This window comes from Limanda limanda, chromosome 15 (assembly GCF_963576545.1).
Source record: "Limanda limanda chromosome 15, fLimLim1.1, whole genome shotgun sequence".
Classification (NCBI taxonomy): Eukaryota; Metazoa; Chordata; class Actinopteri; order Pleuronectiformes; family Pleuronectidae; genus Limanda; species Limanda limanda.
The window spans coordinates 16225790-16247860 of NC_083650.1; the positions used below are offsets into that span (position 1 = coordinate 16225790).

The 22071-nt window shown below is 38.5% G+C and overlaps 4 protein-coding genes across 6 annotated transcripts; all 4 read right to left on the reverse strand.

Moving 5' to 3' along the window:
• Positions 1 to 13: 13 nt before the first annotated feature.
• LOC133020312 (interferon-induced, double-stranded RNA-activated protein kinase-like) lies at positions 14 to 11306 on the reverse strand. Of its 3 annotated transcripts, none has more exons than XM_061086827.1 (19): positions 11063 to 11306; positions 9868 to 9994; positions 7075 to 7229; positions 6870 to 6993; positions 6028 to 6101; positions 5808 to 5942; positions 5580 to 5712; positions 4452 to 4495; positions 4283 to 4364; positions 4017 to 4048; positions 3577 to 3619; positions 3409 to 3485; positions 3171 to 3290; positions 2906 to 3034; positions 2033 to 2249; positions 1801 to 1944; positions 1583 to 1678; positions 819 to 881; positions 14 to 573 (listed from the first exon to the last, which is right to left on the reverse strand). In XM_061086827.1, exons 1-19 carry the CDS (start codon positions 11167 to 11169, stop codon positions 436 to 438), a joined length of 2040 nt encoding a protein of 679 aa, XP_060942810.1. In that variant the 5' UTR covers positions 11170 to 11306; the 3' UTR covers positions 14 to 435. The 3 variants fall into 3 exon arrangements, with proteins under 3 accessions (XP_060942810.1, XP_060942809.1, XP_060942808.1); XM_061086826.1 differs by having other exon boundaries at positions 1583 to 1675; positions 4283 to 4367; XM_061086825.1 differs by having other exon boundaries at positions 4283 to 4367.
• Positions 11307 to 12100: 794 nt separating this feature from the next.
• LOC133021034 (G patch domain-containing protein 11-like) lies at positions 12101 to 14155 on the reverse strand. Its single transcript, XM_061087804.1, has 8 exons — positions 14097 to 14155; positions 13423 to 13649; positions 13292 to 13333; positions 13074 to 13194; positions 12899 to 12989; positions 12580 to 12738; positions 12241 to 12322; positions 12101 to 12156 (listed from the first exon to the last, which is right to left on the reverse strand). The coding sequence occupies exons 1-8, from the start codon at positions 14153 to 14155 to the stop codon at positions 12101 to 12103; spliced, it is 837 nt and encodes a 278-aa protein (XP_060943787.1).
• Positions 14156 to 16520: 2365 nt separating this feature from the next.
• On the reverse strand, positions 16521 to 17726 carry LOC133021036 (eukaryotic translation initiation factor 2-alpha kinase-like). Its single transcript, XM_061087805.1, is given in 7 exon segments — positions 16521 to 16535; positions 16619 to 16672; positions 16675 to 16758; positions 16983 to 17178; positions 17261 to 17335; positions 17438 to 17557; positions 17710 to 17726. Coding segments are annotated over 7 exon segments (561 nt in total).
• Positions 17727 to 19465: 1739 nt separating this feature from the next.
• Positions 19466 to 21961, reverse strand: LOC133020316 (G patch domain-containing protein 11-like). Its single transcript, XM_061086832.1, has 8 exons — positions 21825 to 21961; positions 21003 to 21229; positions 20872 to 20913; positions 20659 to 20779; positions 20484 to 20574; positions 20184 to 20324; positions 19853 to 19934; positions 19466 to 19768 (listed from the first exon to the last, which is right to left on the reverse strand). Exons 1-8 carry the CDS (start codon positions 21872 to 21874, stop codon positions 19713 to 19715), a joined length of 810 nt encoding a protein of 269 aa, XP_060942815.1. The 5' UTR covers positions 21875 to 21961; the 3' UTR covers positions 19466 to 19712.
• Positions 21962 to 22071: the final 110 nt, after the last annotated feature.

The window sequence follows — 22071 nt, forward strand, 5'->3', positions numbered from 1 at the left end:
GAACAGAGTCGGATCATAGTTGGGAAATTTCGAAATGTATTGTCTTAAGCCCAGTGCTGTGCCAACAACACAGGCAACAGGCCCACACCCAGAGTACACACCCAGATTATCTAGTTCTGTCAGGAATGTAAATGCAGCCATGTGACCTCCCTTTAACACATTTAACTAACAAAGAGTAACTTATTTCAACAGCAGTTGTCAAAATGACTGTACAGCTATGCCATGATTATTTGTGAAACATCAATAATGATGCGTTTTAATCTAAAATTCTATTGACAGTTAATAAAATACATTATGGGCCCCTTCCAGTCAGTGGTGTACCACTCACACTATGTAATCACTGTAAAATACGTCACATCAGTTCATTCATTAAAGACACTCCTGATTGTGACGACTCATGTTTTTGTCTTCTGTTTGAGTATTTGATTCCTTTATTTAGACAGTATTACTTTCGTTAGGCATGTTTTTGGGTGTGGTGAATGTATGGGTGCACTCTTCTATGTCCTTCTTCAGTTTACCAGCCTCAGGTCGGTCCTCTGGCTTCAAACTCAGCATTGACTTTATAATTTGACTCTGCAACGACAAAAATAAATAAATAAATAAAGCTTTTGTCTTCTCCATAATATCAGTACTTGTCCCCCAAGTTGAATTTACTAGGGCAACCAATCAAAGTACACTTGGGTTTTTTGGCTCGTCATCCATCCAAACACTTTTACCTCAGCCTCAACTACTGACCTGTGGCTTTTCATCACGAGCTGCTGCCACCTGTGGAAAAAACTATTGCATGCATCAAGTAAAATGAAAGAAAGTTTCTGTACCTCTTGGAGAAAATTTTGAGAAAATCCTTGAGGAAGTTTCTGGTTTCGGGCATCGTCCCAGATCTGAAATTCAGCAAAATAATAAAAGCAAGGAAGAACAGTTGTTTTCTGTGATAAAAAATGAAGACACACATAAATAATAATGTGATTGATGACTGTTTTTGATTTAGCTGCTTGGGTTTTGGGTCCTTATATGTGCATTATTGCTCAATGTCTCAATATAGTAGCTGAAGACCTGAAGACACATTTTAACCCTCAAATGGGTTGTTCCTATTTGATTTGAAGTGTGGCAAATTTCTGCTAGATTGGTCATTGGTGAATTTCGCTGCAGAGCTGATGATAACTGTCTCAATCTTGCTTCATATTATTCCGTTTAAAAAAGTTTCTGTCAATAATATACTTGCATGAAATGCTGACCTTTTCTTAACCTGAAAACCAACTTTATTTTATAATTTTATAGGGTAAGAAACATTACCACTTGTAAAAGTTCCAAATATTTGTCAATATCCTATACGGTTTTGACCTGTTTTCCATCATTGGCAAGTAAATAAAATGTTTTTTTTTCCTTATTGTTTATTGTAATTTGACAAAACAAAACAAAAACTGAAAACAAATTTCATTTTCTAATCGAAATTGCAGCTAAAAATGTAAAAAAGTATCTTTTTTAAAGTGTAGTGTGAACTGTACGGTAATCTTAAAACTTTTAAAGTGTGAAACTGGCATACTGTACAGTGTATAGCATAATGTGTCTAAGAACAACTCACCAGTTTCCTCTCTCCTGACAGGTTCCAAAGAAGTTCAAAATAAATTAACCCCGAAGCAAATATGTCCACTTTTCTGTCATAAGTGCTCCCGCTCTTCTGTCATGAAAACACAGTATAAGGAAAAAAAGAGCAGAACTGATTGTTAAATGTTCCCTTTGACCACCATAGTTGAACAATACTGGGGAAACCTAATTTAATATCTATGTGGACCATCTCACCTGCTCAGGAGCCATGTAGGATGGGGTTCCTTTGCACTCCGTTCTCTCGATCAGGTTGTCAGCATCATCGTCATTCTCAGCAGTGACCAGACCAAAGTCTCCGATCTTAACTTGTCTGTCCTGCCCAAACAGGATGTTGGCAGGCTACGCAGAGGAAAGACATAACACGCACACAGATGTAGCTTCTGGAGTGACTTGATGGATCAAGTGATGATTACCCACGTCGTCTCACCTTCAGGTCTCTGTGGATGAACTTCTTGGAGTGAATGTAATCAACTCCACTGACTATTTGCTTAGCGATGGTTTTACTCTCTTCCCTCCTCTTAGAGTCTCGCAAAGATTTCTTCACATTCTGAGTGTCTTTCTCGTCGATCCACAGTCTGAGTGTTTTGGTGTCACACAACTCCATGTGAATGTAGAGGTACTTGACCGATGAATTACTACTTGACCTGGAAAGTTTAGATGTACTCTTATGTTACTTTATTCCATAACATACCATGTTTGTAAATTATGACAGAGTATTAAGGCAACTGAACGGGTGGGGGGTGGGGGGAACTGAGATTTTGAGAATAAAGTCGTAATATTAATAGAAAAAAGTCATAACGAACAAGATATAGTTGTAATATTTCAAGAAAAAGGCAATAATACTTTGACAAAAAAGTCACAACATTAGGAGAATGAAATATTTTTTAGGCTTTTTTTTAGGTTTGTCATTGAAAGCAAGTATAAATAAAGAAGCGCATAGACTTGGAAGAAATTGCCTCTTTTGGTGGAAGAAACTTTTAGTAGCCAACTCCAGGATTGCCGTGGGTTTCATCTGTGTGATAATCAAAAAGGTTTTGTAGTTTCTCATGAAAAAATTAGCTTGGTTCGATAACCAGAAGAAGTGGACACAATTTTCTTGATGCTTACTTCATAAAATGTTCTTTTCTTAATTCTCCAATATTATGAAGTTTTTCATCAAATTAAATTTTTTTCCCTTCATATTATGACGTACTTCTCAATTATGACTTTATTCTCGTAATATTTCAACAATATTCTCGAAATTTCACATTTTTTTTAAAATATATCAGGATTTCATCAAGTGTAAAAGTAAAAGACTTACTGAGAAGCACTGCTACTGTCAGACGTACTGTCCATTTGGTGACTGGAATCCTCCGTCCAACATGTGTAGTATCGCACAATATTGCAGTGCTGGAGGTCAGATAATGTCGCCACCTCTCGCAGAGATTTTCTGATCCAATGAAGAACAAGAACACGTCTCAGTTCATAAAAATGAAAACTTATTTTGTACTTTGCATCTTTCATCTGGCTATTATTTTTTACTAAATATAAAAATCCAATACAAGTCATTAAAAAAAATGACTCACCCTTTGCAGCGGACAATCTTTACAGCACAGTTCTTGTTAATCAGGATTTCTCTTGCCTTGAAAACCTGACCAAAGGCTCCTTTGCCAATACTCACTATGCAGTCATATTCCTTTGTAAATCTAAGATAAACATGAACAAAGTTGAAGCTAAAAAGTTAAAACTGTAACAAATGGGCAAAACACAAAAAAATACTGAAAACACATTATTATTGCAATCTATGATTTTCATTTTCCATACCTTGACATTACTGACTGGGCTGGTGTTTCCTTACACGGACTATTCCCTGGAGTCTTTCCATTGAAATTAGTTACAGCCTTGATGCATAAGATAGTCACAATATAGAGATTAAGATGTTGAACAAATAACATCGAAATAAACTGACCTTACAAGCATCTTCTTACTTACCTCTTTGCTGTGCCTGAGCGCATTTTGGAAATTTGCTGCAAGTCTACGACATCAAAATATAATGACAGGGCAGTGAAGTCAGTGGCTGATCTAGGTTTTTTCTAACTCAGGGGCCATAAAGGGGCCACAATTTACACAGAAGGGGCCAATTATATGTCCAACATCCATGCACAAAACCTGATTCAGTAAGATGCACATTGTTTACTATTAGCTCTATAGCTTTGAGCAAAGCCAGACATCATTTAATGTTTTTTTAAATGGTTGCTTGTTCATCATGTACTTTAGAAAAGCGTAGAAAATAAATGTGCAATAAATTATCATATTTATTGTTAGACAAGGCCACTTCAGGGCAAGTAGCTCCCTGACCCTTCCCAGGATCTACACTGAATAACTTTTAAATAATTAAAGTTTGTATTGCAGCTTTGCAGGGGACGGCTTACCTTATTTTGGGCTTCACTTTGGGACTTTGATCCTTTGAAATAGGAAGTGATAAACTATTATCAGTTATGCAAATACCTGTTTAACTCTTATGGATTTCTGATTGTAATCTATTAATCACATTCTGACACTGGAATAGTCAAGGCAAGTTAAGTAAAACTGATTCGACTTGAACAGTGAATTAAACCACCTCAGGAAACTGGAATTTCTTCAAAAGCCTGTTAGTCACAAATTTCAGGATTAGAGGATTACACAGGAAATGACAGACCTGATCTTTGGGAGGTGTCGGTGAATTGCTGAAAACCCCTGAGTCACTTTTAGCTGTCTGGATTCGTTTTGACTGTGCATCACTGCTTGGGGAGAACATAAAGACACATCATTACAATAATCTTAACATTAAACATTGCCATCTGTTGTACTCTGGTTCAGAGCCTTACGGTGAGTTTGACAGTGTGGGCAGACTGGCCTCAGACTCAGTTACCTGAGAGGACAAAGGAGGAAGTATTTGGCTGTGACACGGTACACATTAGTGTGAAATTGAATGCTTTGGTACTTTCAGCTGCTTTGCTACTTTCCCTAAGTGGCTGTAGGTGAGAACGCAAACTTCTGAGTCAGATGTTCCAGACATATTTTCGAACATTTCCTGCCAGACATCTAATAAAATGTCTGCAAACGTCTCATTGAACCATGTGAGAATACAGAAGGAAAATGTCAGTGAAAGAGTGGGCAGGTTGATGCCGTTACGAACACGCAGTGGGTGCACGACTGAAAGAATACAAATATCTCAGGATGAAAAAGAGGTAACATGGACATGTCAACTTCGAAAGGTTTTGGCAATTGGAGCCAATGCTGAAGTCAACTCTGATTTCCTCAGCAGAATTTATACATCATGTCCTTCCACCAGCAGGCTGTACTCAGACACCACTCCACGGCAGAATGTTCTTGTTGTTGAATGTGTCTTAAACGTGAAAATCTATTATATTTAGAAGTTGTTCCAAAACTTTTCAAAACCACAGACTATTTTAGTCGGTGACTTCAGATTCATTGTTTTTTTTGTCTGATATTTTAAAAAACGTATATGAAACAGTATTCTGAATGTAAATATTGAAAATAAAATGTCTGTGATGAAAGATTATGAAGGAGAATTATTGCCTCACGGATGAATGCATCTGCCAACCAGTCCAATCAAGTTGCAGTTAATGTCCATGTCAGTCGAGACTCATACTGTGCGTAGTGAAGACTCTGTATGAATTGAATTAAAGGTATTGAGTGTATTATGTTTGTTTGACCAAAATCTAATCCTTAACCGGCCTCCCCAGGACATAACTTTACAAATATCAACCTTATTCTCAATTACGTCTTTATTCTTATTATTTAAATTTTAAAATCTCTATATATATTTTTTTCATATGGCCCTAATACTCCCTCACTGTTTTAACTTCACCAGATCACATTAATAAGTAAGTTAACAAGGTCAAGCTTGAAGTAAGTACATGCTGTAAGTGGCAAATAAAAATCAGAATCTATCATATTCTACAAAAACTAATGAATGAATGAATGAAAACCTTGCTGTCGTAGTCGGTCTGCTCTTGAAGAGCAGCCCAGGCCAGCCGAGCTGCATTTTGTCTGGCTTCTTTCACATTCTTCCCCTCACCCACAGGGTACTCCTTGTTGTCGATCACTAACTTGTAGAAGAATCTGTGCAGGCAGGATGGAAATGTTTAGATTGTTGTGTTAAGATTTCATAGTGTGTGTAGTGTGTATTCCTGTTACTGAGGTTCAGGCGTTCTCACTGGGGGCTGTGTGCTTCACCGCATCTTTTCTCGAAGACGTAAGTGTGGGAGCGCTGTGTTTTCTGACAGTACTGGTTGACAATGCCAATGAAGTTTCCACCTTCTGCCTTTACACTGAGGCTGTTGGTCTTATCACTGTAATACCAAGACAATCGGACACTAATTAGAAACGTTTCACAACAGAACAGAAGCAGAATGAAACAAAACAATTTGCTCTCACCAGATTTCTGACAAATCTTGTTTGGATTCCTCATTTTGCTGGCTTGATGTGCCACCATATTTCTCATCTCCAGTCTTGGAAATAAAAAGAGTGATTTCAATTATGATTTAATGAATGGAGTCTGGCCAACATTTAAAAAAACCTTGAACACATTTACAACAGTATTAAGATCTATAGATCAATAAAATGTTTCACTCTCTCAGTTGTATTTACACTAAGTCTGAAGTAGGAGATAAAATGGATTTTCGAGCATCGAGGATGATGATCCTCTCTCTTCTTGAAAAAAGGAAAGGAAAAACATTGAGTCCTTTCAATCCTGAGAAGCCGTCAGGAACAAAGAGGATTTCATCTTCTGATCAAGAAGCTGCCAAATTATCCCCACACTTCCGAGTCTATTTCTGAATGTCAGTGGTCCAGTTTGATGCACAACTAGAGAAACATGGACTGTATATTAAAAAGGTAAAAAAACAAATTCCCATGAACCAAATTAACCCAGCCAGCAGCAAGAACACACACTTACACACAAAGACACAGGCACACAGACTAGGCCTTTATATTATCAGCCTTTATCATAGCAACAGAGTACAAACTGGAGACAGAGAAATCTCAGTGAAATAATTTCTCAGACAGTTGCCAGACTTTAATGAAGGAGGAACCTGTTTGTAAACATCACTGACAAAGCAGGAGGTCGTATGTATTTTGAAATAAGTGCAATTTTGGATGAAAATACAGACTTGGTGTGTAAAGATATTTACATTTATGAACAGGCATTTCAATCCCTTCCTTCCCTCTGGACTTTCGAAACACTGTAACTGGGTCTTCTACAGTGAGTCAGTTCTTACCTCTGTAGTTTTACTGTCACATATCTCGTGATGTGCAAGCTTCGCTGCTTCCTCCTTGGCTTCCCTCTTTGTTTTACCATAGCCCGCTGGAAACTCCTTCTCACCAACCCAAAAGCTGCAGCAACTAGCATATCACAAACATTTTATTTAACGCATTCTTAAATGGTGATCAAAGAATGAATAGGGATGAATCGTGGAACCTTACTAAGAAGCATTGTTTGGTCCCAGTCTGGTTGACTCCACCGGCCGTATCAACACCTTGTTCCCGTTACCGTATTCATTGAGCCAACAGACAAAACGGTTGTTAATGATGCTCGTCGGTTGAACTGGTGAAATGGAAGCTGCTGTTACATTTTCTGTCTGTTGAGAAAACAACAAAGAATATACATGAAGGACATGTGCAGTGCATAGGCTGTATATAAACAGGAACATTTTGTCTCCACTAACTCCCACTATCTAGAAATGAAGCCAAAATGTACATGAACGCTGCCATCTAGTATCAATGACATTATTTGAAGGCAGAGTCTGTGCAGTAGCGTTCAGGATGGATACGCAGAATTGAGGTCCGGCCGAAACACCCTCTTGACTGGTCACAAGTCAGTCTCAGCTGTCAATCATGACGTTTCATTGCAATTTTATAGCACTGAATACCTAATAAAGCCAAACTTACCAGAAAAATTAACACTAGAGCCTATATCAGTGGAATTAGAAGCGTATCCGCTTCCTCCTCCAGCCTCCTCAGTACTCCTCCTGTCTGCTTATCCTCTATGGCAGGGGTCTCAAACTCGCGGCCCGCGGGCCAATTGCGGCCCGTGGGACGATATTTTGTGGCCCCCACCTTAATATGAAAGTTTAATGTTAGTGCGGCCCGCACAAACATTGTAGCAGCTCCGCTGTTAGCTGCTGTGTGGGACAATGTTATGATGTTCTGGTTTCCTACTGTGTGCCTGACCAGTGAACGCAGCATGCAAGTGAGTGACATGGGGGGCGGGGTCGTGTGTGTGTGTGTACGTGTGAGAGTGAGTGACAGAGAGAGCCGGGAGAGAAAAGAGTGGCTTTGGATGTGCGGTGCAGGAGGGTGAAATTCATAGTTTTCCGCCCTCTTTCGCGCAGGTCATGATGTATCCAGTGCTTCATTTGTAAATCACAAGGTGCCGGAACACTAAGTACATATCACAGCGCAGGTACGACGAGCACAGGTCCCGGAACGCACATAAAACGCCGCTTAAAACAGCACACACATGCCACTTACAATGCAGTGGGACTTATTTAGGCTATACTGCAGTGACGGTATCAGTCTTTATGTCAGTGATTAATAAAGTGGCGTCTTGAGCAAAGGCGACTTCTGTGTCCAGCGGAACGGAACACACACACACACAATTTGTTAAATTGAAGGCAAATTCAAGGGACACCACGGCTCCTTTACGCACACGCTGCGCTGTGAGGTTTTGGAGCTTCTTTACGCAGACAGATTATTCTAAACCGCAGCAGTTTATAACACGTCATTGAGCTAATATCTACATTTTACAGTCCGGGCTGTTTTACATTATTATTTACACCTGATATGTGTGGATGAATTTTAATGATTTAAATTCCCTCATCCTCTGGTGGTGACATTTACGCACCGAGCCACGGACTGTACATGACGATGTGCTAGTTATTTTGGTTCATCTTAGAAGTCTGCATTTGTTATTATTTTATGAAATTGTGATGCTGTTGTTAAGAAAACTTTATATATAATTTATTAGATTATCTTGTTATTGCGTGGCCACAAATTAGTAATTCATCCACCGATGTCAACAGGGGCTCCGTAATTTTCTAGTGATTACATTATATTGTTATATTTTATTTTAATCATTTCTTAAAAAACTTTTTTTAATATTCATATTTTTTTCGATACGAGAGGTACCGGATCTGCTCAAATAAGTCCCAGAACGCAGGTAAGCCAACACGCCGGCACAAAGTAAGCACAAAAATGGATAGAAAAATGTGAGGCTACAGGAGGAATTTGATCATAGATTTGCAGACTTCAAGAAGCACAGAGCGACTTTTACAAAAATTTTGCGGATCCCTTCTCCTTTGATGTGCAAGATGCCCCTCCTGTGCTTCAAATGGAGCTCATTGGCCTGCAGTCCAACTCTGACCTCAAAGCCAAGTTCAGGGAGGTGAGTGGAAAGGAAGACAAGCTTGGGCAATTTTTGTGAGAATGAACCCCAGCTTCCTTGAGCTTTCCCGAATGTTCAAGCGGACCATGTGCCTTTTTTGGAGCACATATTTGTGTGAAAAGCTCTTCTCCACCTTGAACTTCAATAAGTCCAGGTACAGGTCCAGGCTTACTGATGATCATCTTCAAGCCATACTGAGGGTCTCAACTGCTTCATCCCTCAAGCCAAATGTGGCTCAAGAGAAGGCAAGAGAAGCCATGTTTACAAGAACCGTTCGTGTTCTTCAATATTCTATTCATGTTCAGAAGAACCCATTGAAGTTAAATAACTGTTAGTAATGACATTAGAGAAGTTTGGATTTTTTTAGCAAAGTTTTTTTTTTGTGGAATACCTGATGCGGCCCAGCCTCACCCAGATACTGCCTCCAGCGGCCCCCAGGTAATTTGAGTTTGAGACCCCTGCTCTGTGGGGTCTTGAGCCTACACCTCTGCAGCTGAGTGAAACTCTCTCCCACAAGCCATCTGTGACATTGGCCTTCTCCTCACCTTCATATCCTGCCTTGAAACCCACATTTTTAGACTTGTTGATTCTTTTTTTACTATTATTGTTTTATTGATGTCTTGATATGTTTGCTGTTTCTTGATTGTTGTTATATCTGTCAGGTATCCTCGGGTGTCTTGAAAGGTGGCCATGAATCAAATGCATTATAATTATTATCATAGAATTTGAGAAGCATGTCATGCCATCCATCTTTACATAAGGTCCATGGGCTTGTCTTATATACAATGGAATACAAATCCTCACACATAGATAAATAAAGCAGTTTTTCTTACACAATCAGCTGATTCCTCAAACAGGCATTTCAGGGCCTTTTGAGCTGCGTTCTGTTTGGCCTCCTTCTTATTGTGCCCCACGCCATCGGGAAAAGCCTTGTTGTTCACGATCGCTCTTAAAGTGAACCTGAGGAGAAATTATGATACAATGATGTTGGTGTGATGGAGGCTGCATTACAAAGACATGAATCTGCAAACTTGACCAATATGCGCTGGAATGAAAGGAGGGGTTATTAGCTTGACACAGTGTTGGAACCCCTAAGCCCTCATCAGTAAACTAGAGAGGTTGAAATGCTGTTATAAACTGTCAAGTCATTCGTTTATTGAATGTGAACAATATGTTTATTACTCTTAAAAATATTTTCCCTCCAGCACTAGGGCTGGTCATCGCTTTTATTATAACCTTGATGCTTAAGTCACTGTTTAGTCAATATTGATGCTCATGAAACTTGCATCTATTAAAGCCTTTTAAAGTTAAATAATGTGCTAGTATATTTTCAACAGGGGTTTTCAATAGGCTGGGTGATAAACCGATTCAATAACTATCACAATATAATTTCCATCGATAGCAAAATAATCAAATTCCAATGTGTATCAATGTAATGTGTATGCATCTTGCAAACACAGGGAGGAGGTACAGCACATAAATAAATCTGCTGTTTATCAAGTGATTGTTTCATTCTCTGTTTATCAACAACCTTCACTCAGGAGCAAAAATCAGTCTTAATATGACAATATGACCACATTGCCCAGGCATAGTTCTCAATGTATCTTTAAGAGACTTTTGATGGACTATATTGACTGTTACACAAGTTGCACATGTGGTTCAAATGCAGTAACAGTTGAAAAGGGGTGTGGATACCAGGAAAATACACACTTAGTAATTCCTGCAGGATAAATATACCTGACCTGAAAGCAACAAAAACAATACACTTTATTTCTAATGCAAACTACAAACAACAAACATGTGCATGGAACTTGTTATCTGATTTTAGGCTGCCACCTTTACACCTGGGGATTATTTACTCGTAACTATTACTCTAAGCAACTCGTACAGTATTGCTATTAATATGCACTGTCATTGAAAAAGAAACTTAATAAAAGGTGGAGGTAATATATCTGTGTCTGTTGTTATTCCCTGACCTATGGAAATGGCACGTGTGTGCATGGAGGTGCAGGTTGTTTTGAAACTCACGTCTTAATGTGATCAGGACCAACAGATCCAACTTCCTCATATCGCAGCACAGAGCGATGTCCCTGAGCATATTCGTTTAGTTTAGCCACGTAGTTTTCAGCTGCCATTTTAACCTACCGATATCCGCTCATGCTACATTCCCAATAATTATAAAAAATAAACTAAAGCAAAGAGTAAAATCTCAGGATAGCACATTTGAGGCCGGGTACCATCTTGTCTTCGTCTGCACTGAAACCAGCGTCACTTGTTTACTTTCGTTTTCCAGTTTCAACGTAGCATTACATGGTGCCTTCAAGGAAACTCGGAACTATAACAACTCATTAAACAAACATGGAGATGACAGTCATTTTTGTGGGTTTTTTTTTATTGATTACTTATACAGTATATACAATTACAAGACTGCGGACGATGTATAAATAATTTTGAAGACTCGTTATAAGACACATCATTACTATCTCAGAGTTATGAGGTACGGAAGAGGATTAGGGCCACTGTGGAAAAAATAAGTGAGTTCTGAGTTTAAACTCAGAATTCTGATTTTTTTCTCAGAATTCTGACTTTAAAGTCAGAATTCTGACTCACTTATTTTTTCCACAGTGGCCCTAATCCTCTTCCGTAATGAGGTACAATGATTTAAACAGAAAATAGTTATTTTAGGTACAAGTTGTTACATTGAAATAGTAAATAAAATGACAAGGTAGATGTCTGAAAACATTTTTTGAAAACACAGTACATATTATCAAAAAATAAATATTGGGAAAAGGCTATCATGAATTTCTATCATGTTAGACAAAAAAAAACTAATGAGAATGTCCACTCACAAACATCATAAACAGTGATGTTATTCCATAAATGGACAACAAATTTAAAATTCGATGATGAACAAATCTTCAAATAATTCTGATCACTTCACTGCCTCGGCAGCTTCTGATAACCTAATGAGCCTGTTTCAAGCTAAGCTGCTGCCTGCCATCTCTTACACACACGTTTGTATCTGCATTTTCACCAAGAATTACTGGAGACTTATTTTTTTCAGGTTTATTCGTGGTCTGCTGCCGTATCCCCAGGACAATTAGAGCATAGGTCCTCTTCATCTGCAAAAAAGGAAAATAATGAGTATATTAAGAGGTATATCTGAAGAAGCAATACAACCACAGCCATGTTGTCAGAATTCTTACCATTATAGGTGGTACCACACCATATGCAGTAAAAATGGACTCCCCTCAAATAGGAAGTCAAAATTTGCAGTTTGTCAAAAGACTGTAACAGAGACACACATTAAATATATTTCAATATCACAGTCAATTGTTGCTGACTTCTACTAGACATATATACAAAGACTGGCAACACTGTCCCCAAGATAATTACAAATTAATGTCTAATACAATGTAAATTAAATTAAATGTGTATATGTCATACTTGCAAGGATGTGTTACTGTTTTAATAAGAATATGAATATATTATGGTAGTGGAGAAAGATAGTATGAACTTAAAAACAAACTAAATTGAATACTAACAGTTAATTCCACAATCTCCTCTTCTTCCTTCTTCTCCTCCTCCTCCTCCTCCTCTTCCTCCTCCTCTTCCACCTCTTCCTCCTCCTCGTCATCAGCATCTTCCTTGTCATCAGCATCTGCTATTGGCCAGTACCAGTCTTCTCTGGGGACAGTGATGGCCTGTAAGGAAAATGAAATTTGCAAAAACACTTGAGTTCTAGCTCTCTCTTTTGTGATATCAATATTGTTCAAATCCAGAGTCATTTTTATAAAATGTTTTTGTTAATTCTAATGGCAGAACACTGGGATGAGTTTCTGCTGTTGACATGATTATTTCAACCTTTTGACTGTCGAGCTGCTCACAGGCTCTCTGACTCTTTCTGAGATCCCCCTCAATCTTACGCTCTTCCCTCTCCGTCCTTACTCTCGACCTGGAATGAAAAAAGCTTATGATAACACACAGAGACTATGATACATTTGGCACAGTGCATCTCACACACAGCTGCGGACTTCACCTAAAATCTTCCAGAGATTTGGTCTCATTCTGTTGCTTGACTCGCACTTTCTGTCTATAATGTTCAAGTTCCTCCTCTGCTTTTCTTTTCTTCACCTCCTCCATTCCGATACCACCTCTGTCTGATTCAGATACACAGGAAAGGACATGGTGAGACAGTGACTGGATTGGATGTTGTAGCCAAATGCACTCAAAATTAAATAAATAGATATTGCCTACCAGTTTTGATGTTAATAGAAATAGGATCAACCCTCCCGGCTCCTGAAGAGGTAAAACAGATTGTAAACATTAATACCCACAATACATGCAAAATATGATTTATAAGGCAGATCAGAAAGGCAGAAACTTGCCTTGCTTCCCGAGACCTTGACCAGCTTTGTAACCCATTTTCTGCAGTAGTGCAAATCCCCTGTTGTTGTGGCTGATGGAGCTTTCCAACGCTGCTTCCCGACTTTCCGTTTCCTGCTCCTTGTAAGTCTTCTGACGGTTCTTGATGTTGTTCTCCTTTATCTGCGTCTCCCTCTTCATGGCTTCCTTTACCCGTTTCACCATGCTGACTCCCGGTTTCACATCTTGTCTGACAGACATAGGAACATAGGGAGAGTTGTTGGGATGACAAAACATAGTCATAGTTGTTTTACAAAGCAATTCGATGCATCAGCATCTATGCCAATATGCACCGGTATGAATACTTTTATTTTGCAGAATAGAATAGGGGTTTGAGAACAACATCTTAGCAGGGGCTCTACTGCAAACTTCTATGTTTTCACATTACAGATATCTACATTATTGTTTTCTATGCGGTAATTTACACATCCCCAGGTTTTTATGCTCGAGTCTTTAGTAATGGCTATAGTCATTTAGAACAAATTCAATAAGACAACGGTTTTGGGTGCTACACCTCTTTCAGTGCATCCATTCTCTCTGTTCTCTCGGTTTTTAACTAATTTCGTTAGCCTTTTCTCTGTCGCTATAGTTTTGGTTTTGACTCTGGGTTTTTAATAAGAACAGAAAACAGACTTACATTTTACTGAGGAGAGCATCAGACATATAATCCTCATCCTCGTGTAACGGGTGTGCCATTCTTAAATAGTGTTGTTTGACTGACTGTTTGCACATCCGTTAACTCTTATGTACTCTGCGTTGTTTTCTGATGCCGAGCTCTGCACCTGCTGCGGCTGCTGGAGAGCGCGGTTGGCGACCAGGGATTAGTCTGTATCCCTACATACAGACTAATACATCTGTTCAGGTCAAAAACACTATTGTTTCACTTCAGATCGTATAAATTGTTCACCTTTGAAACTTTAAAGACATCAAAGGAATCAATACGATGACCAGTGACACTGACATTATACAGATACAACCAACAACTCATGTTTTGATGGCGTGTAATAAATTGTTTGACGCCATGCCATGGTCTTCTGAAACTTTGGTGAGTTTTTGAGTATTTTGAAGCCATCAAAAAGGCAATACATTTTCTTAAAAAAATAAAAATAAAAATAATATTCATTAAAGTAGACACTTTTATTTTGAAGGGGGGATCGTCACTTCTGTGTGAAGGTTATTTTTGTTTCTTTCTTGTTTAGTTTTCAGCATTATGTTTTGTCGTAGTTCTATATGAGTATGTTGAACATCATGTTAAGTGTGCAAGAAGTGACGGAAGTGGAGTGGGAGTTTTACTTTGACAATGACATTAATCGCGCTTCCATGGGGGTGCTTCCTCTTTGCCTTGGACTCCCTCGGGAAGCTACGCAGTTTCGTCTCTCTTCTGACTTTCATTAGTTTTAAGTTGTAAATAACATCAGAAGTTAGTGTACATGTGATAAAATGCTGTTGTAGTGATTTCATGTTAGTTTGTTGTGTTGCCAAATATTGTATTTGTGTAAACCTGCACGTGATGAAGAGGTGTGTCTGCTGCATAGCGGTGCTGCCCGTGTAGGTGCTGTTAGCATGCTTAGCTAACATTGTGCTGTTAGCTGAAAGCTAAGTAACGCCATGTTTATTGCACAGGCGATGAGCACGCAGCAGCTTCATGCAGACACTGTTTGTTTCAACAACTGCAGGTATGTGAGTTTATGTATGTCTTGTATTATTTTCTTAATAATAATAATACGTTCGTTCGATTGTTTAATTTATGTAAAGATTGTTTAATTTTTGTAAAGTGTATTTTATTTACTTTATTGAATTTATGTATGTGAATTATTTTTAAATTTTTTATAATAATTAATGTTTATATATTCCGTGAGTGATGCTATCTTTGCCTTGGACTCTCTTGGGAAGGCGACGATTAGTGACTTCATGCAGACTGTTAGGATTTCAAATTTTTAACTATAGTCTTTGCTGACAGAACTCTTAATAAAGATAGGAACAGTTTTAGCTATATATTATGCATTCATACAACTTCATCCTTCTTATGTTTAATCTACAAATTAGAAATGTTGGTGCGTCACGATGATGGTCAGTCGAACAGCTGTCTGATAAGTTCTGGAGGTCGGACAGAGCAACTCTGTTGACTTAATTCTGTTTCGTTGCTTTGGTTTCGAGGATCCGAATGTTTACAGTCAGGATTGTTTTGATGAAGCAGAAAACACAATAATCTTTTCTCCAATTGTAAACACCTTTTGCCCGTCATGGCATCTGCTGAGTCAAGGCCTTTCATGAAGTAAACAGGTTCCTAGCAACTATAGCGTCATTGGGAGTGTCTCCCTGTCTACTTCCGTATTCCAATAGCCAGGAGGATGGATTACGCCTGCGCACTTCCGAGGAGGAGGAACGAAGATCTGCTATAAAATAGACAGGCACCGGATGTTTGTGGCGCTCTGATACAACTAGTGTACTGGAGGCCCATTGCTTTGCTGTAACCTGTTCATTGTTTCCTAAATAAATACTTTGATTGAGCAAACTGAGTTCGGCTCTTCTTCTCTTAAAGGATAAACAAACACCCTCAACAAGACACCGTTTGTTTCCACAACTGCAGGTATATGTTGGTGGTCAGTGTGGAGGGAAAAGTCTGAAAATCCCAGTTATCTGTTAAGATGTTGATGGACGGACAATACATTGTAAAGACATTGGATTTTAAGTGTGCTTTAAAGAAAAAAACATTCATGTGTGGAGTGTTGAGCACATGAAGACATTCCTCATGTCTCGCCACTGGACAAAGAGGAGTGAGTCCTTCCTGACCCCACGTATACTGTCACGAGGAGACTTTGACACCAGAGCGCTGACGTTGCTTTTTGGGAATCCAATTCTGTTTGTGCGGATGGTCCCACACGTCCAGATCCTCTTCTGAAGAAGGTCGTGGAAAACGGTGGGACCTGTGTAAAAATTGCCAACAAAGAGCTTGTAGCCCGATCCCAGCAATCGTGTATCAATGAGCGCAATCACAGAATCATAACTGAGCCCCTTGCCAGTAATGCCCTGTAACTTTCCCTCATAGACAAAAATAGTCCTATGTATAATGTTCCTGGAGTCCGCCAGAGTTGGCACAGGATGGGAGCATTGGATGCATTTTGAACCAATAATACAGGAAAATCGAAGCCATGTCACTTGTTCTGGAGCCATGTAAGAAATGGTTCCTGTTTCTTTAGTTCTCTCCCTTGGGTTTCATCTTCGACATCATCTGCAGTGACCAGACCAAAGTCTCCAATCTTCACTGCTCCATCCGGTCCAAACATGATGTTGGCAGGCTAACCTTTGCAAAGAAAAAGCAGCAATTAATACAGCAATCAACATCAAGCTCCTTCAATGATGTGTTATTACCTCCACAAAGGAGGTACACAGTGCCGATTTACTTATAATGACGATGACATAAAGATGATGAAATGCAATCCTCTTTTGCTTCCAAATTAAAATACAACAATATCTCTAATGCCTGTACTAGTCATTTAAAGACAGAAGAACTTTGTCTGACCTTCAGGTCCCTGGGAATGAGTTTTTTGAGGTGAATGTACTCGACTCCACTGACTATTTTTTGAGCGATGGTTAGACCCTCATGTCTTCTTCTGGAGTCTGACAGAGTTATTTTATTCCTCTCTTTGATCCAGTGTCTCAGTGTTTCTGAGTCACATAACTCCATTTGAATATATAAGAACTCTGCCGATGATTCCCTGATAGGAAACAAAAAACATTTGGTGCAATGTCACACATTCATTTTTTAGTAAATAAAAAGTATGTATTAGTGGATGAGACTTTAAACAGTTATAATACCTCACAATGTTGTGGTGAAGAAGGTCTGATAATGCCCTCACCTCCCGCAGAGCTTTTCTGATATTTTTTTTTAAAGAAAACAATCCTTGTGCATCAGTTACTGAAAAGTTACTTGAACAAATATGTTCACTGCACTGTAGAGTTGCATAATCAACTTACTTTTTACAACGGACAATCTTGACCGCATACTTCTTGTTCAACAGTATTTGTCTTACTTTGTACACCCGACCAAAGCCTCCTTTCCCAAGAGACTTTATGGAATCAAACTGTGATGAAAATCTGTAGATGTTTACAATTTGTATTGGAATAATGACTTGGGGTCGTGGAAAATAGCTAAGTGTGGTTGAAACCTATTTTTTAGTTGAACAGTAACTTTTTGCATACCTGTCTAAGACTCCATGACCTGAAACCTGTATGACCTTTCTATATACCTGTTTGACCTTTCCATTACTTATTGGCTGTCCAAAGATCCCAATGGAAATGTATGGAAAAAATGTATTCCTGTGCTTTAGTTCCTGTCTTAACTACGCCTAAAGAACCAGTTTGAACTGGCTCAGGCAAACAGCCTTGTTCTCCTATATAAGATCTTTGCATTTGACTGTTCTCCATCTTCACTCTTGAGATCCTTGTCACCCCCTGTGTTAATTCTTTTTGCAGAAAGCCCCTTATTAAATACACAAAGACAAATATGGGGTTCCAGCCTCTTTTATTTCCAGATTTCCATCACAAATTTCTACAATGTTAAAAAAACACAGTAATGTCTTGTATATGACTCCACCAATTGCCAGAAAATAAAATGTGTACATCACAATCCATTGGCTTTTAGTCTTACATGGACTTGGTTGATGTGTTACTCACACTATTGGCCCTACCCTCGTTTTCCAAAGCAACCTTACAGAATAAAGTAAATACAAGATATGCATTTAGAATCAATGGTTTGGAAGTGTGTATGTCCTCCACAATGTTGAGTTGCTACAGCGACTGTCTGTCAGAGGATCTCCAGCTTTGCCAGATGGATGATAATTATCGTGTTTGACGAATAAGTATCAGGAGTTATCGCTATAAGTATAAAAAATATGAATCATTTGTTAGTATTTTAACACAGGCTTGTGTGACCATGAACATGCATCTCTTCTCCAGCCAATCAGGAGGATGTAGAAGACAGGCAGCGAGTCAGAGGTCCTCACCAATTTAAACCCATGTTTATTTACATGTTTTTGTGTGTGGTTAGATTTGTCAAATACTAGTTTACCTAAATGTTGGCTGCATATGAAATTATTCATTGAATTTTTTATTTTATTTTCCTCATAAAACAATAGCTTTAAGCCTCAGGTACGATCAGGGCCGGGTCTAGACAGGCATGTATGAGGGGGCAGCCACAAATCTTGAGGGGGCATTGTGCTTTATTATATTATTATTATTATAAATTGGGATTTAGTTTGAGGGGGCACAACATTTATTTGAGGGGGCCAGGCCCCCTCTTGCCCCTGCCTAGACCCGGCCCTGGGTACGATACAATGCTGCTCCCCCCAGAGACCATATTGTCATGGCTGCCATTTTCTACTCACATCACACTCAGAGCTTTATTAACAGCCTAAATGTGTGAAGATGGGCATTGATATTTCATTATGAAAACAGCCCTAATGGAAGTGGGTGAATGCTAATGAGCTACCAAATATTTATTTTAACCTTGAAACATTTTTATTATGTATATTCTTTTCAGCTGGTGATCAATTATTGACCTGTGAAATGAAAACAGTATGTCAGATTCTCTGTGTTTATTCAATTTATAAGCAGCCATACAACATTATTGTGTTCATAACAGTATTTGAGACGCAGTGGGACAATGGACTATAAAATTAGATTATAATTGGAAGTTTTTCCTTATATTGTCAAAGACTAATAACTACTTTTATTATTATGCAGGATGTACAGTATACTATATATACAGTTGAAATCCAATGGTGACTGCGGACGATTTTTTATGACTCGTTATAAGACACATCACAACTATCTCAGAGTTAAGAGGCATTTAAAAACCAAGATAGTTATTTGAGGTACAACTTGCTAAAATGAAATAGTAAATAAAATGACACGGTAGAAGTCTGAAAACATTTATTGAAAACACAGTACATATCAAAAAATAAATATTTGGAAAAAGCTATCATGAATTTCTATCATGTTAGACAAAAAAACTAATGAGAATGTCCACTCACAAACAGCATAAACAGTGATGTAATTCTATATATGGACAACAAAAATTAAAATAAGATGATGAATAAATCTTCAAATAATTCTGATCAATTCACTGCATCAGCAGCTAATTATAACCTAATGAACCTGTTTCAAGCTAAGCTGCTGCCTGCAAACCCTTACACACAGGTGTGTAGCTGCATTTTCACCAAGAATTACTGGAAACATAATTTTATCAGGATTAATCGTGGTCTGCTGCCGTATCCCCAGGACAATTAGAGCATAAGTCATCTTCATCTGCAAAAAAGGAAAAAAATTAGTATATTAAGAGGTATATCTGAAAAAGCAATACAACTACAGCCATGTTGTCAGAATTCTTACCATTATAGGTGGTCCCACACCATATGCAGTAAAAATGGACTCCTCTCAAATAGGAAGTCAAAATTTGCAGTTTGTCAAAAGACTGTAACAGAGACACACATTAAATATATTTTAATATCACAGTCAATTATTGCTGACTTCTCCTAGATATATACAAAGACTGGCAACACTGTCCCCACGATAATTACAAATTAATGTCTAGAACAATTAAATGTAAATTAAATGTGTATATGTCATACTTGCAAGGATGTGTTACTGTTTTAATAAGAATATATAATGGTAGTGGAGAAATATAGTATGAACTTAAAAACAAACTAAATTGAATACTAACAGTTAATTCCACAATCTCCTCCTCCTCTTCCTTCTTCTCCTCCTCCTCCTCCTCCTCTTCCTCCTCCTCGTCATCAGCATCTTCCTTGTCATCAGCATCTGCAATTGGCCAGTACCAGTCTTCTCTGGGGACAGTGATGGTCTGTAAGGAATAGGAAATTTGCAGAAACACTAAGTTCTAGCTTTCTCTTTTGTGATATCAATATTGTTCAAATCCAGAGTCATTTTTATAAAATGTTTTTGTTAATTCTCATTGCAGAACACTGGGATGAGTTTCTGCTGTTAACATGATTATTCCAACCTTCTGACTGTCGAGCTGCTCACAGGCTCTCTGACTCTTTCTGAGATCCCCCTCAATCTTACGCTCTTCTCTCTCAGTCCTTACTCTCGACCTGGAATGAAAAAAGCTTATGATAACACACAGAGACTATGATACATTTGGCACAGTGCATCTCACACACAGCTGCGGACTTCACCTAAAATCTTCCAGAGATTTGGTCTCATTCTGCTGCTTGACCCGCACTTTCTGTCGATAATGTTCAAGTTCCTCCTCTGCTTTTCTTTTCTTCACCTCCTCCATTCCGATACCACCTCTGTCTGATTCAGATACACAGGAAAAGACATGGTGAGACAGTGATTGGATGTTGTAGCCAAATGCACTCAAAATTAAATAAATAGATATTGCCTACCAGTTTTCAGGTTAATAGAAATAGGATCAACCCTCCCTGCTCCTGGAGAGGTAACACAGATTGTAAACATTAATACCCACCATAAATGCAAAATATGATCATTAAGGCAGATCAGAAAGGCAGAAACTTGCCTTGCTTCCCGAGACCTTGACCAGCTTTGTAACCCATTTTCTGCAGTAGTGCAAATCCCCTGTTGTTGTTGCTGATGGAGCTCTCCAACGCTGCTTCCCGACTTTCCGTTTCCTGCTCCTTGTAAGTCTTCTGACGGTTCTTGATGTTGTTCTCCTTTATCTGCGTCTCCCTCTTCATGGCTTCCTTTACCCGTTTCACCATGCTGACTCCCGGTTTCACATCTTGCCTGACAGACACAGGAACATAGGGAGAGTTGTTGGGATGACAAATCAGCCATAGTTATTTTACAAAGCAATTGGCATCAGCGTCTATGCCAATATGCGCCGGTATGAATACTTTTATTTTTGCATAGTAGAATGTGCTTGGTTTTTACATTTCACATCAAAAGTATTCTTGTTTTATTATTAATCGGGTTCAACATATTTGGTTGTATATGCTTTCTTTTTATTTATTGTCATTTATAATAGAGTTTATGCTTAAAATGTAAAATATCAAGTTTGAATTACATTTCAGTTTCATAAGGGTTCAGTAACGACATTTTAGCAGGGGCTGTACTGCAAACTTCTATAGTTTCACATTACAAATAGCTACATCATTGTTTTCTTTGCAACAATTTACACACCACCAGGTTTATATAATTTAGTCTTTATTACTGTCTATACAGTCATAGAACAAATTCAAAACGACTACTGTTTTGGGTGCTACGCCTCTTTCAGTCCATACATTCTCTCGGTTTATAACTCATTTCGTTAGCCTTTTCTCTGTCGTTGTGGTTTTGGTTTTGACTCTGGGTTTTTAATAAGAACAGAAAACAGACTTACATTTTAGTGAGAAAGGCATCAGACATATAATCTTCTTCCTCGTCTGACATTATCACCACAACGAAAGAGAACAAATGCAGAAAACTACAGCAACAAATTGGAATCTCCAGTAGCGCACTTGTTTCCTCCACTGATGTTTGGTTCGGTCACAGATACGTTCCGACTAGCTACAAGGTAAACCACGAGTCTCGAGTTCCGGGAAGTATTTCACAAGATTAAATACATTTGAAACAGCACACAGACAACC